The sequence below is a fragment of the Geotrypetes seraphini genome, chromosome 12 (assembly GCF_902459505.1).
Source record: "Geotrypetes seraphini chromosome 12, aGeoSer1.1, whole genome shotgun sequence".
Taxonomy (NCBI): Eukaryota; Metazoa; Chordata; class Amphibia; order Gymnophiona; family Dermophiidae; genus Geotrypetes; species Geotrypetes seraphini.
This window is the reverse complement of record NC_047095.1, coordinates 101,555,498-101,570,436: the sequence shown is the minus strand read 5'-3', so window position 1 is coordinate 101,570,436 and position 14,939 is coordinate 101,555,498. Positions and strand designations below refer to the sequence as shown.

At 41.4% G+C, this 14,939-nt stretch overlaps 1 protein-coding gene across 1 annotated transcript in view; it reads right to left on the bottom strand.

Moving 5' to 3' along the window:
- Positions 1–2,234: 2,234 nt before the first annotated feature.
- Positions 2,235–14,939, bottom strand: part of LOC117346188 (vomeronasal type-2 receptor 26-like) — a 35,409-nt gene continuing 22,704 nt past the window's right edge. The window contains exon 5 of the mRNA XM_033915591.1: positions 2,235–3,130. Within this exon, the coding sequence (XP_033771482.1) occupies positions 2,235–3,130 (896 nt within the window). The remainder of the gene's footprint in view (positions 3,131–14,939) is intronic.

Sequence of the window (14,939 nt, the reverse complement as noted above, 5' to 3'; positions counted from 1 at the left end):
ATTGTGCCTAATGCCACTATGGACATGACCAGTGGTGTGGTAAGGGGAAAAGGGGTGGTCATCCCCAGGTGCCATGTTGGTGGGGGCATGGCACCCCTCCTCCTCTTCACTCCTCCCCATACCACATGCACCCCCTTCCCTTCCCCAAACCTGTAGTTGTTTAACATAACATAACATAACATCGTGCGTATAGACAACGTAACCAGAAGTTCAACACGGTTAACAAAAAAATTAATAATGAACTAACATAAGAAATGCCTAAAACTATTTGGCCAAATACTTTTCAACAGGATTCTAAAGTGTTTGTAAGAACAGGCTCTGCATAACAGCAGTCAAAATTATTTGTCGTAGGAGGCTACCTGAAATGCTAATGTATGATACAAGTATTTCTTCCTTTTATAACCTTCAATTAATGGAAAAATAAACAGGGCATGAGATCTTCTACTGTATTTGTACGATGCTATGAGAAATCTATCAGTCATATAGATAGGAGCAGTGCCATTCACAACCTTTTAGCAAAGACAACCCAACTTAAACAGTACACGAGCCACCATCGGGAGCCAGTGTAACTCGCGATAGAATGGATTCACATGATCAAACTTCTTCAAACTATAGATCAATCTTAGTGCTGTACTCTAAATTAATCGCTGTGAGCAACTTATTTTTAAAAAAATCTTTATTCATTTTCAAACTTACAATAAGTGTGTCAATATGTTAAAACAGATTAACAATAAGTATATCACTTAATAATCATCAATAGTACAAATGATATGTTATTATCTCCCACCCTTCCCACCCCTTCCTATTATATAATCAAATACCTTGTACACTATGTAATAATAAAATTACCCCCTCCCCCCTCATAATTGAACCTGTAAATTTAAGAGAAAAAATATCAGCTAATCAGTACACTATTTTGTTAATGGCTCCCACACATCTTGAAATTTCCTAAAACATCCTCGCTGTATTGCAATAAATATTTCCATTTTATAAATATGACATAAGGAATTCCACCAGAAATTATAATTTAATCTACTCCAGTTTTTCCAATTATACATAATTTGTTGAATGGCAACCCCAGTCATTATAAGTAATAATTTGTTATTATTTGAAGAAATCTGACTTTTTGCTCTCATTGCCAAACCAAACAGCACAGTATCATATGACAATGCCACTGGATTGTCTAATAAACAATTAATTTGGTCCCAAATTGATTTTCAAAAAGTCATAATAAATGGACAATAGAATAATACATGATCTAAAGCCCCTGCTTCGAGATGACAGTGCCAACATTTATTAGACTTAGAGCTATCCAATTTTTGTAACTGAACAGGGGTCCATAATGCTCTATGTAACAGAAAAAAACATGTTTGTCTCATAGATGCTGACACTGTACATCTCATCCTCCAAGTCCAAATTTGTGGCCATTGAGATGCAGAAATTTGATGCTTGATCTCAATGCTCCAAATGTCTCTCAGACCAGTGTTTGGTTTCTTTTTAATAAATCCAGTCAGCAATTTATACCACTGGGCAGCCTGGTGACCCAGGAAATCCACCTGTACAGTGAGCAACTTCAACGTGCTCCTCATGACTGCATTGGCTCTCCCACTGATGTCACTTCTGGATGCAGCAAATGTCACTTAATCATCCACTGTCCCAGGTAAATGGGAGGAGAGTGTGGCATAGTGGTTAGAGCCATAGGCAGTGGAATGTTTTTATTTGTTTTGGTTGGCTCAAAAGTTCCACCTTAGAATCTATTGAAGCCCCACCCAAGCTCCACCCCAGACACACCTCATTTCTTCCATTCATTCTTCATATAAACACAATATAATCTTATTAACAATAAACCACATAATTAAACTACACAAAGCACACTGCATGCAGAGAAACTTTTAATTAACTATCATTTATAGTCTGCATTTTTCATAGAAGTCAAGGCAGATGCAATGTCACCTCAGTAACTGCTACAGAAAACGCCCCTTCAGTGCCAAAGAACTACATCAAGAAGTAATACAAAAAAAACATGCACAGAACATAAGAATAGCATTACTGAGTCAGACCAACGAAACGGAATATTGCCACTATCAACTTACCTCCTCTTTTACTAAGGTGTGCTAACCGATTAGTGTGCTTTAATTGAATTAACACATGCTAAAAAACCGCTAACACGTCCATTAGTGTTTAGTGTGCACTAATCGGTTAGCACACTTTAGTAAAAGAGGAGGTAAGTCAATTTATTTTTTTGTGATATACTTCCTGTTGTTCCTGTCAGGCTTCAATAGAATTATGTAGCACTTAGGGAAGAAGATACACCCCAGTATTCCAGAACTAGAGGCCAGAATAGCAAATATCTCCACTGCTACCATGTACTTGCCCCTGGTGCTTAGATATGTTGGGATGAAAGACACCCAGACACTGCAAAATACCAGCATGCTAAAAGTGATGTGCTTGGCCTCATTGAAACTGTCAGGTAGATTTCTTGCTAAAAAAGCTACAATAAAGCTGATACCAGCCAGAAATCCCAGGTAACCTAGAACACAGTAGAATGCAATTGCTGACCCTTCATTACATTCAATTTGAATGGTTTTATCTTCTGCTTGCATGTTAATATGTGGGAATGGAGGAGCTGCACCCAACCAGACAAGGCACAGGAAGACTTGAAAAAGGGAACAGGAAAGGACTATAGAGTATGAGACCCTGGAACCCATCCATTTCCTTAGATTGCTTCCAGGCTTGGTGCTCTGGAAAGCCATGACCACAGTGATTGTTTTAGCCAGGACAGAGGCGAGAGAAATGGAGAAAGTTATTCCAAAGGCCGTCTGTCGGAGAACACAAGTCACTTCATCAGGACGGCCTATAAATATCAATGAGCAGAGGAAGCAGAACATGTGGGAGACTAGAAGAATGTAGCTTAGGTTTGTGTTATTGGATTTCACAATAGGAGTGTCTCGGTAATTAATGAAGATTCCTAGAATGATGACAGTGATGAAGAGAAAGAAAATGCTAATTAACATCAGAATGATTCCCAAAGGTTCTTCATGGGAAAGGAAGCTTATCATTTTTGGGACACAAGCATCTTTTTTTTCATTGGGCCACTGGTCTTCTGGGCATCTTATACAGTTATCCATATCTGAGGAAAAAAAACAAAACATATTTTGTTAGTATCACAAAAATGGCATCAGTTGTCAAGAATGGTTAAATATTGCTTTAAATTTTAAAAATATTAGGATTGATATTCAGCTGATCATGCTTACAGTACAGTTGCAGTAAATCATTTTTATTCTTCTGTTACCAGCAACTAGTTCATAGTGGATAACATACAATGAAGCTAGATTTGTAAATCTAGGATGCACATATAATAAAATCAATCTAGCTATAAGAAAAGTATTATCCCATTATTAACTATGAAGGTTGAATTTCTGGAACAAAAAAGTTTAGGTCCTCTTTTACTAAGGCATGCTAACCGATTAAGCACACGCTAAACGCTAATGTTACACGTTAGCATTTAGCATGCGCTAATTCAATTGGCGCACGCGAATTGGTTAGCGCACCTTAGTAAAAGAGGGGGTCAGTGTTTTTTTAAGACATTAAAGATATATAGATTGTAATTGAGTTGATAAAGCTGATCAAACAGAAACAGTCATAGAAAAAAAGAGTAGCATTTTGCAGAGCACAGCTAACATTGGGAGTCTTCTACTAAGGTGCACTAGCTGATTTAACGTGTGTTAAATATTAGTGCGTGCTAAATGCTAACACATAGAATATAATGGGCATATTAGCATTTAGTACGCACTAATATTTAATGCATGATAAATTGGTTAGCGTGCCTTAGTAAAAGACCCCCATTATGTCCACAAATCTAATGCTGTACCAGAGTAGGCCAGAGAATTGCTTAACAATGCACTCATAGGGTTCATAAAACATGCACTTTTTAGGGGCATTCCTGAGGACATATTTGGCTTGGGGAAGTAAAATACTGCAGAAAATGGAATGTCCAAACCCAAACATCATTTTCCCCCCTTTCTTATACTCTAAGATGATGGGTCTCCAGGGGGGACTAATCTAATCTAATCTAGTCTTAGATTTATATACCAGGTCATCTCCCAGCAGAGCTCGACTCGGTTTACAAGTAATTAAAGACCAGCAAAAAAAAAAAAAAAAGCAAACAAGAGCATAAGAGAAAATAAGTGTTGCAGAGCAATCAATTTGTTGAATCTTTAGGTAAACTGTTCAAGTATTGTGTAAATAATAGTTTTTAGGACTTTACAAAATTGTTGTAACTGACCTATCAGTCTGACAGAGTAAGGAATTCCATTCCACATTTCTACCAATTTATAAGCGAAAGATTGACTGAGTTTCCCGGCTGATTTAATTCCTCTGAAGGAAGGGAACAATAGTTTATATCTCTGTGTATTCCTCAAATGGCAAGATCTAAGGGTATTCCAGTATAAAGGGACCAAATGTTCCATAGAGAAGCTTAAAAATGACACAGGCACATTTAAACTGGATCCTAAAATGGACTGAATTATGAATTTTAGGGAGCACATAAACAGTATGAATAATAAGGTCTTTAACACTTAAAAACTCACACTCCTGCCGAGCAAGGTACTGGTCTTTCCCAATTGGAATCAGAGCTTCAATCTCATGTTGTAAGCTAAATATAGGGTCACTTTTAACTTTTTATGGTGAAATGATATGATAGCTGTGTTAGTCCACTGATTGAGATAATATACAGAATTAAATAGAAATAAAACAAAAGGAATAATGGACTAACTTACCCCCTCCTTTACAAAGCCACACTAGTGTTTTTAGCACTGGCTGCCATGGTAACAGCTCAGATGCTCATAGGAATTCTATGAGCGTTTGAGCTGTTTCTACAGTGGCTGGTGCTAAAAATGCTAGCACAGCTTTGTAAAGGAGGAGGTTAGTGCATTGTTTGATTAGCTTTTAAAGCTAACCCTCCTTCTTCAGATCATTGAAAGATATGTACCACATTGGAAGATGAGCATGTGAAGGATTCCCTCATGTTGAATGTTTTTTTTCCCATGTGAGAGACTATGTGGTCCTGTGAAATGTGTTGGTAAAGTTTGGGAAGGGGTAAAACGCGGACCTCACGGACCTGACGGACCTCGCGGATCTAAACCCGTACGGCCTTAAAAATCTGAGGTCCATGTCGGTCCGTGTCCCTGTCGCTTGTAGTTTCTGTTGCTGACAGACCTTGATTGAGATTTGAGCGCTGACGGATCCGTCTCAGCATAGGGAGGGAAAAGTGTTAGGATCCGTCAGCGCTAAAAATCTCTTCGAGGTCTATCAGAGCCAGAGACTAGTGCTGGAGTTCGGAGACTTCTTTTCCATAACGCACATCCAAAACCTATGTCCCCGCTCTCTTGGCTTCTGCTCTGCCACTCCAGCACTAGTCTCTGGTTCTGACAGACCTCGAAGAGATTTTTAGCGCTGACGGATCCTAACACTTTTCCCTCCCTATGCTGAGACGGATCCGTCAGCGCTCAAATCTCAATCAAGGTCTGTCAGCGACAGAAACTACAAGCGGCAGGGACACGAACCGACACGGACCTCAGATTTTTAAGGCCGTACGGGTTTAGATCCGCGAGGTCCGTCAGGTCCGTGAGGTCCGCGTTTTACCCCTTCCCGTAAAGTTTGCAGTTTGGTATAGTGCATGGATATGTGAGTTTTTCTTGGAAGTATGTTTTTTTTTACTAGTTTTTGTTTTAGATTAGGTGGCTGTCGGAATGCGAGCATGGGTGGAGCAGGGAATATCTCTTTCAGTAATTCATCCTCCTGGAGTAGTGGCTGTGGACCTTTTATACTTTGTCTCAGTTTTTCCAGCGTTAGGTTGTATGTCACCACCAGGGGAGTTCTTTCTGAGGTTTATTTTTATCAACGTACTGGATCTTATTTGGATTTTTCCCTTCTTTTGTGAGAAAGTTTATCACTGAACTGTGCTCCAAATCTAGCAGTTTCTTGATTTGCATGGGAATTCTAATGACATCTTGTCTTTTGGAATGTTAGACTTGTACTGAGCCACAGCTGTGCATGAGTAACCTTGAGATATGTCACAACATGTATAGACTTGTTTCAACATGCTTGCTACTTTCTTTCATACTCAGGTAGATAAATTATTGAACACCCCTAAAAAATTGTGCCAAATGACTCTGATTGAATTCTTTGACTTGGGTGACCAGAGAATTGGATTGAGGATATGCATTATATAGTAACATAGTAAATGACATCAGATAAAGACCTGAATGGTCCAGCCAGTTTGCCCAACCATACATCCTCCATAAATTAATAATTTATCTAAATGGTCCTTTCTCTTAGATATTTCTGGGTCAGAAACCCAGAGCCCTGCCCAGTAGTGTACTTAGGTTCCATCTACTGGAGTCTCCATCAAAGCTCACTCCAGCCCATCTTAACCATCAAAGCCCTCCCTAGCACGTCCACAACTGAATGCCAATATTCAGGTCACAGATCATGCAAGTCTGCCCAGTACTAGTCTTAGCCTTCAGTGTATACCCATTATTTTCTGATTAGAGATTCTTTGTGTTCATCCGATGCTTGTTTGAATTCTGTCACCATTTTCTTCTCCACCACATCCCATAGGAGCGCATTCCACTCATCAACCACCCTCTCCATAAAGAAGAATTTCCTAACATTACTCTTGAGTCTACCACTCCTCAACTTCAAATTATGTCCTCTGGTTTTATCATTTTCCTTTCTATGGAATAGATTTTGTTCTATGTTAATACCTTTCAATTATTTGAACATCTGAATCATATATTCCCTGTTGCTCCTTTCCTCTAGGGTATACATATTCAGGACTTCCAGTCTCTTCTCATATGTATTCTGGTACAAACCTCCTACTATTTTTGTTGCCTTCCTCTGGACCACTTCAAGTCTTTTTATGTCCTTTGCCAGATACGGTCTCCAAAACTGAACACAGTACTCACTATTGACCTGTACAGGGGCATCAACACCTTCTTTCTACTACTGGTCATGTCTTTCTCTATATAGCTTAGCATCCTTCTGGCAACAGCCACCGCCTTGTCACACTGTTTCTTTGCCTTTAGATCTTCAGACACTATCACCCCAAGGTCCCTCTCCCCATCCATGCATATCAGCCTCTCACCTCCCAGCACATATGGCTCCTTCCAATTTCTAATCCCAAATTCTTTGCATTGAATTTTAGTTGCCAGATAGACCTTTCCTCTAATTTTTGTAGATCCTTTTTCTTGTTTTCTACTCCCTCCACGATGTCTACTCTGTTACAAATCTTGGTATCATCCACAAAAAGGCAAAATTTTCCTTCTAACCCTTAAACAATGTCGCTCACATACATATTGAACAGGATCGGCCCCAGCACCAATCCCTGAGGGACTCCACTACTAACCTTTCCTTCTTTCAAGCAAATTCCATTAACCACCACCCTCTGGCATCTGTCCATCAACCAGTTTCTAATCTAGTTCACCACTTTGGGTCCTAACTTCAGCCCATCAAGTTTGTTCAAAAGCCTTCTATAAGGAACTGTGTCAAAGGCTTTGCTGAAATCTAAGTAAATTACATCTAGCATATGCCCTTGATCCAATTCTCTGGTCACCCAATCAAAAAATTCAATCAGATTTGTTTGGCATGATTCACCTTTAGTAAAACCATGTTATTTTGGAACCTGTAACCCATTTGATTCTAGGAATTTCAATATCCTTTCTTTCAGCAACACTTCCATTATTTTTCAATAACTGAAGTGAGGTTTACCGGCCTGTAGTTTCCCACTTCATCTCTGTGACCACTTTTGTGAATAGGACATACATCCGCTTTTCTCCAATCCCCATGAACCAATCCCATCTCCACAGATTTGTTGAACAAATCTTTAATAGGGCCCAGGAGAACCTCTCTGAGCTTCCTCAATATCCTGGAAGGATCCCGTCCGGTCCCATTGCTTTGTCCACCTTCAATTTTTCAAATTGATCATAAACACTTTCTTCTGTGAATGGTATGGTATCTACTCCATACTCATGTGTAGCTTTGCCAGTGTGACCAGCCAGATATTCTCCCTGCTCAGGTCCCAGTTAGGACAGAGAAAAAAGTAGAAGAAAAGAAATCCTGGAGAGGAATTGGGAAGGGACAAGTAGTTGCTGAACATAATAATAACACTGTCCACCGGGGGAGCCCAGGAGGCCCTTGGAACACTGCCAGGGCTGACAAAGCAGGGCGTTACCCCAAGGTACTTAAACCTGTGTGTAAGAACAGAGAGGGAAGCCAGCTAGGGAGGAGGTTTAATCCTTTCCTCCCTAAAGAGTCCTCTCAGCCAAGCAGGAGCAATGGCCCCGTTCCAATGGAGGTGCTAGAGGAAGGTCCTGTGTTCCATGGAGAGTTACCTATGGAATTGGAGGAAGGTTGGTCAGAATTTGCTCCTCAAGTCCCTGAAGCAATGCAGGTGGACTTTGCCTCCATTTCCAAACAGTGAGTGTGATTTTGGATGCTGGACTGTTTAGTGAATGTTTTTTTTTCTTTTTACAAGCTTGGGAGTGATTAATGGGGAGAGGTTTTGCTGTTATCCTGGGTGGGAACTGTGAGAGTCAAACTAATGACTGTTTTTTGTGCAAAACCTATCACTCCCTCGTTTCCTGGCAATATATGGAACTAGCCAGAGGCTTGTAGAGACTGTGGTGCTTCTGTGAGGTGAAGATAATTACCTAAGACTGTATTGTTGTTTTTTTTTGGTGATTTTGAAAATTGCCTGCTTTTGTAGCTGCCAGTGTTTGGGTTTGAGTTGGACTACAAATGCTGAGCACAGCTGAAGTGGCCTCAGTTCTGAAGGCAAGGCAAAGACTGGTTTGTATGCTGGCTTTGTACTATTTGAGTTATTTCTCATTGTTGGTGCAGCTGTTTGAATATTCTGATCAATGTAGCAGTCGTCTGGAGAAAACTACTTACCTGAATTCAGGAAGAATAAATATGACTATGTTTTTGAAGAAATAGATGATAATGACTTTGTGTTGTTTTTGATTCCATCTTGGAATCCAGTCCTGCAGGGTGGCTCCTTTTCCGGGCCACACGTCTGGGTGCTATTGGTGAAAGGTTCCATTGTGATAGTTATACAGGATTGTTCTGCATTACAGTGGGCCACACCAGACAATCTCCAGGATCTTCTTCCATGAACACAGAACAGAAGTATTTGTTTAACATGTTTGCTTTTTCCTCATCATTCCCCCCATATCAATACATATCATCTTTTAGTCTCGTAATTCCATTTTTCATCTTCTTCCTTTCACTAATATATCTGAAAAAAAATTGTGTCTCCCTTATTTACATTCTTAGCCATTTTCTCTTCTGCTTGCACTTTCACTTTTCAATTTTCTCTTCATCAAAGCCTTTGACATGGTTCTGCATAGGTTTCTCTTGAATAAACTTGATGGGCAGAATTCAGAACCCAAAGTGGTGAATTGGATTAGAAACTGGTTGATGGAGCATGCCAGAGGGTGGAGTTTACTGAAATTCACTTGGAAAAAGGAAATGTGAGTAGTGGAGTGTCACACAATCAGTGTTGGGACTTATTCTGTTCAATATACCAAATGCGAACAAGAAAAGGATCTGGGGGTAATGATTGATAGAACCCTTAAACCTTCGGCTCAATGTGCGGCGGCGGCGAAAAGAGCAAACAGGATGTTGGGCACGATTAAGAAGGGGATCACGAGTAGATCGGAAGAAGTTATAATGCCACTTTATAGAGCTATGGTTAGACCACACTTAGAATACTGTGTCCAACACTGGTCTCCATACCTTAAGAAGGATATAACTCTGCTGGAGAGGGTGCAGAGGCGAGCCACGAAACTAGTCAAAGGTATGAAGAATTTGAGCTACAGAGAACGCCTCGAGAAACTGGGACTGTTCACCCTCGAGAAGAGAAGACTATGAGGAGATATGATAGAGACTTTTAAAATATTAAAAGGATTTGACAAAATAGATCAGGAATCAGCATTACTAACATTTTCAGATGTGACACAGACAAGAGGTCATAGCCTGAAACTGAGCGGCAGCAGGTTTAGGACTAACGTCGGAAAGTTCTTTTTCGTACAACGAGTGGTGGGCACTTGGAATGCTCTCCCGGAAGAGGTTGTGATGGAGACTACTGTTCTGGGTTTCAAACGCAAGTTGGATGCACACCTTCTTGCTAATCATATTGAGGGATACGGGAAAACCGGGTCTCCATAAAGGAGTACCTAAATGGGCCTCCGCGTGTGCGGATCGCCGGACTAGATGGACTTAGGTCTGATCCGGAGAAGGCATTTCTTATGTTCTAATATATTTGTGAGTGACATTAGCCTTTCAAATCTAATGAGAACATAAAATCTGCTGTTGAGGCTGCCATGGACTGGCAAACTGAGGTAAGAACCCTATATGAAGAAGAGATCTAATAATGTCCTTGCAAATACTTCTCTCCCTGGTTTACTGACAACTTAATAACTAAGGAAAGTGGAAAATAAATTATACAAATCCAGGCTTAACAGTGACAGGTCTAAATGGAAGGAACTACATGAAGAATATGAGGAAGCCATACTAGAGGCTAAAAAGAAGTACTGCTCCAAACAACTATTAAATACCCCTAATAGATTAAAAAAACACTTTTTAAACTAATAAAAAAAAGATAATCACAACATTACTAGACAACTAGTGCCTTACCACCAAACTCAACAGTGAAATGCTCTTGGACTACTTTGCTGACAAAGCAAAGTAGCTCAGAAAGGTAGGGGCATTACCATATATATCAAAGAAGGAATTTAACCTACTGGAGAGAACACGCCACAACTGACGGATAAATTAGAGTCTCTATGGGTCAAAATTCTGGGAACAAAAGGGACACATAAAGGGAAGGACAAGAAGGGAACAGGCTGCAAACTCAAGTGTATGTACATAAACGCAAGGAGCCTTAGAAATAAGATGGGTGAATTAGAAGCTGTGGCACAAAAAGATAACATTGACATCATCGGCATCACTGAAACATGGTGGACTGATGAAAATGTCTGGGACATGGTGCTACTAGGATACAAACAGAGAAAGAGTGACTCAAAAAGGAGGAGGCATTGCCATATACATCAAAGAGGGAATTGAAGTTACTGGAGAGAACATGCCATAACAGATGGATAAATTAGAGTCTCTATGGGTCAAAATTCCGGGAACAAATGGACCGGAAATGAAGATTGGCATCTACTACCAACCTCCAGGGCAGTCTGAAGAAATTGATGGAGAAATGATGGATGAGATTAAACGCAACTGCAAGGGAACAACACAGTTATCATGGGTGACTTCAACTATCCTGGAATAGACTGGAACCTAGGCACCTCCGGCTGCATTAGAGAGACCAAGTTCTTGGATCCTGTAGGTGATTGCTTCCTGGAATAACTTGTCAAGGAAAATACTAGAGGAAATGCAATTCTGGACTTAATTCTAAATGGCCTGCGAGGACCGGCACAAGATGAAGAAGTAGAAAGGATGCTGGTAAACAGCGATCACAATATGATCTGCTTCGATCTGGACACAGAGGAGAAACATCGGTCCAAAATGACAGCCATGGCACTGAACTTCTGAAAAGGGAATTATGAAGGGATGAGACTCATGGTAGGGAAGAAGATTAAGAAGAGGATAAGCACTGTAAAAACTCTAGAGCAAGCTTGGTCCCTTTTTAAGGACACAGTCACTGAGGCACAAAATCTATATATACCACGTATCAACAAGGGATCCAAGAGGAAAAAGAACAAAGAACCAGTGTGGCTTACTGTAGAGGTGAAGGAAGTGATCAGAGACAAGAAAACTTTGTTTAAGGAATAGAAAACTGAAACAAGCACAAACATCAATGAAGATTCCATAAGCTGGTAAAAGGGGCCAAAAGAGACTACGAGATAAAAATAGCCAAGGTAGTGAAGAACTTCAAGCCATTATTTTGATATATTAAGGGGAAACGACCAGTGAAGGAAGCGGTGGGACCTTTGGATGACCATAGAATAAAGGGAGCGCTAAAGGAGGACAAAGCAATCGCTGACAAACTGAACACATTTTTTACGTCTGTATTTACCAAAGAAGATTTGCACAGGCTATATGCTGGAAACAAAGACGGAAAGCTGACAGGATTGATGGTCAATCTAGACTCTAGAAGAGGTGTGTAGGCAGATTGATAGGCATAAGAGCAATAAATCCCTAGGACCGGATGGAATCCATCCAAAGGTCATCAAGAAACTGAAAGGGACCATAGCTGAACTGCGTCAACAAATAGTCAATCTGTTGATCAAATCGGAAAAGATTCTGGAAGACTGGAAGGTGGCAAATGTTATGCTGATATTCAAGAAAGGTTCGAGGGGAGATCCGGGAAACTACAGACTGGTGAGTCTGACCTCAGTACCGGGAAAGATGGTAGAGTCACTGATAAAGGACCAAATCATTGATCACCTTGACGGACATGGGCCAGTCAGCACAGTTTTAGAAAAGGCAAATCATGTTTGATGAACTTGCTGTACTTCTTTGAGGGAGTAAACAGGCAGATAAACAAGGGCGACCTGGTCAACATTGTATATCTGGATTTTCAGAAGGCTTTTGACAAGGTTCCACTTGAATGACTACTTTGGAAAATTGCAAGCCATGGAATTGAGGGTGAAATACTCACATGGATTAAAAACTGGCTGGAGCATAGGAAACAGAGAGTGGGGATAAATGGACAATACTCGGACTGGAAGAGCGTTACCAGTGGGGTGCCCAGGACTCGGTGCTTGGATCCATGTTCTTCAACATCCTTATAAATGATCTGAACATTGGTATGATGAGTGAGGTGATTAAATTTGCGGATGATACAAAGTTATTCAGAGTAGTGAAGACACAGGTGGATTGCGAAGATCTGCAATGTGACATAATCATATAAGAACATAAGAATTTGCCTCCACTGGGTCAGACCAGTGTTCCATCCCGCCCAGTGGTCCGCTCCCACGGCGGCCCTCCAGGCCCATCACCTGTGCAATGGTCCCTGACTATTCCTATAACCTACCTCAACTCCTATCTGTACCCCTCAATCCCCTTATCCTATAGGAACCTATCCAAACCTGCTTTGAAGCCCTGTAACGTGCTCTGGCCTATCACGGCCTCCGGAAGTGTGTTCCATGTGTCCACCACTCTTTGGGTGAAAAAGAACTTCCTAGTGTTTGTTCTAAACCTGCTCCCTTTTAATTTCTATGAGTGCCCCCTTGTACTTGTGGTTCCCCACAGTGTGAAGAATCTGTCCCTGTCTATCTTTTCTATGCCTTTCAGGATTTTGAAGGTTTCTATCATGTCTCCTCTAAGTCTCCGCTTTTCCAGGGAGAATAGCCCCAGCTTTTTCAACCTGTCAGCATATGAGAAGTTTTCCTTACCCCTTATCAGTGTAATCACTCTTCTCTGGACTCCCTCAAGTACTGTCATGTCCTTCTTGAAGTACGGCGACCAGTACTGGACACAGTACTCCAGATGCGGAAGCACCATTACACGATACAGTGGCAAGATGACTTCCTTCGTCCTGGCCGTGATACCCTTCTTAATGATACCCAACATTTGGTTTGCTTTCCTTGAGGCCATCACGTATTGTGCCGACGCCTTCAATGTTGTGTCCACCATCACCCCCAGGTCTCTTTCAAGGTTACTTACCCCTAGCAGTGATTCCCCCATTTTGTAGCTGAACATCAGGTTCTTTTTCCCTACATGCATGACCTTGCATTTCTCTATGTTAAAGCTCATTTGCCACTTTTTTGCCCACTCTTCCAGTATCGTTAGGTCCCTTTGCAGATCCTCGCAGTCTTCCGCGGTCCTAACCCTGCTGCAGAGTTTGGTGTCATCGCAAATTTTATAACCACACATTTTGTTCCCGCCTCCAGGTCGTTAATAAATATATTGAACAGGAGCGGTCCCAGCACTGACCCCTGCGGGACTCCGCTCGGGACTCATAGCCAGTCTGAGTAGTGGCCCTTTACTCCAACCCTCTGTTTCCTGCCTGCCAGCCAGTTTTTGATCTATCGGTGTACATCTCCTTGCACCCCATGCCCTTGCACCCCATGCTAGAGGAAAGGGCATCGAGATGGCAGATGAGGTTCAACGTGGATAAGTGTAAAGTGATGCATGTAGGTAACAAAAATCTCATGCATGAATACAGGATGTCTAGGGCGGTACTTGGAGAGAACTCCCAGGAAAGAGACTTGGGAGTTCTGATCGACAAGTCAATGAAGCCGTCCACGCCATGTGTGGCGGTGGCAAAAAGGATGAACAGAATGTTAGGAATGATAAAGAAGGGGATCAACAACAAATTGGAGAAGGTTATCATGCCACTGTACTGGGCCATGGTGCGCCCTCGCCTGGAGTACTGCATACAGCACTGGTCGCCATACATGAAGAAGGTCACGGTACTACTTGAAAGGGTCCATAGAAGAGCGACTAAGATGGTTAAGAGGCTGGAGAAGTTGCCATACAGCGAAAGATTAGAGAACCCGGGCTTCTTCTCTCTCAAACAGAAGAGAGTGAGAGGGGACATGATCAAAACATTCAAGATTCTGAAGGGAATAGACTTAGTAGATAAGGACAGGTTGTTCACCCTCTCCAAGGTAGGGAGAACAAAAGGTCACTCTCTAAAATTGAAAGTGGATAGATTCCGTATGAACGTAAGGAAGTTCTTCTTCACCCAGAGAGTGGTAGAAGACTGGAACACTCTTCCGGAGTCTGTCATAGGGGAAAACACTCTCCAGGGATTCAAGACAAAGTTAGACAAGTTCCTACTGAACTGGAACGTACGCAGGTAGGGCTAGTCTCAGTTAGGGCGCTTATCTTTGACCAGAGAGCAGCCACATGAGTTGACTGCTGGGCATGATGGACCACTGGTCTGACCCAGCAGTGGCAATTCTTATGTTCTTAAGGCT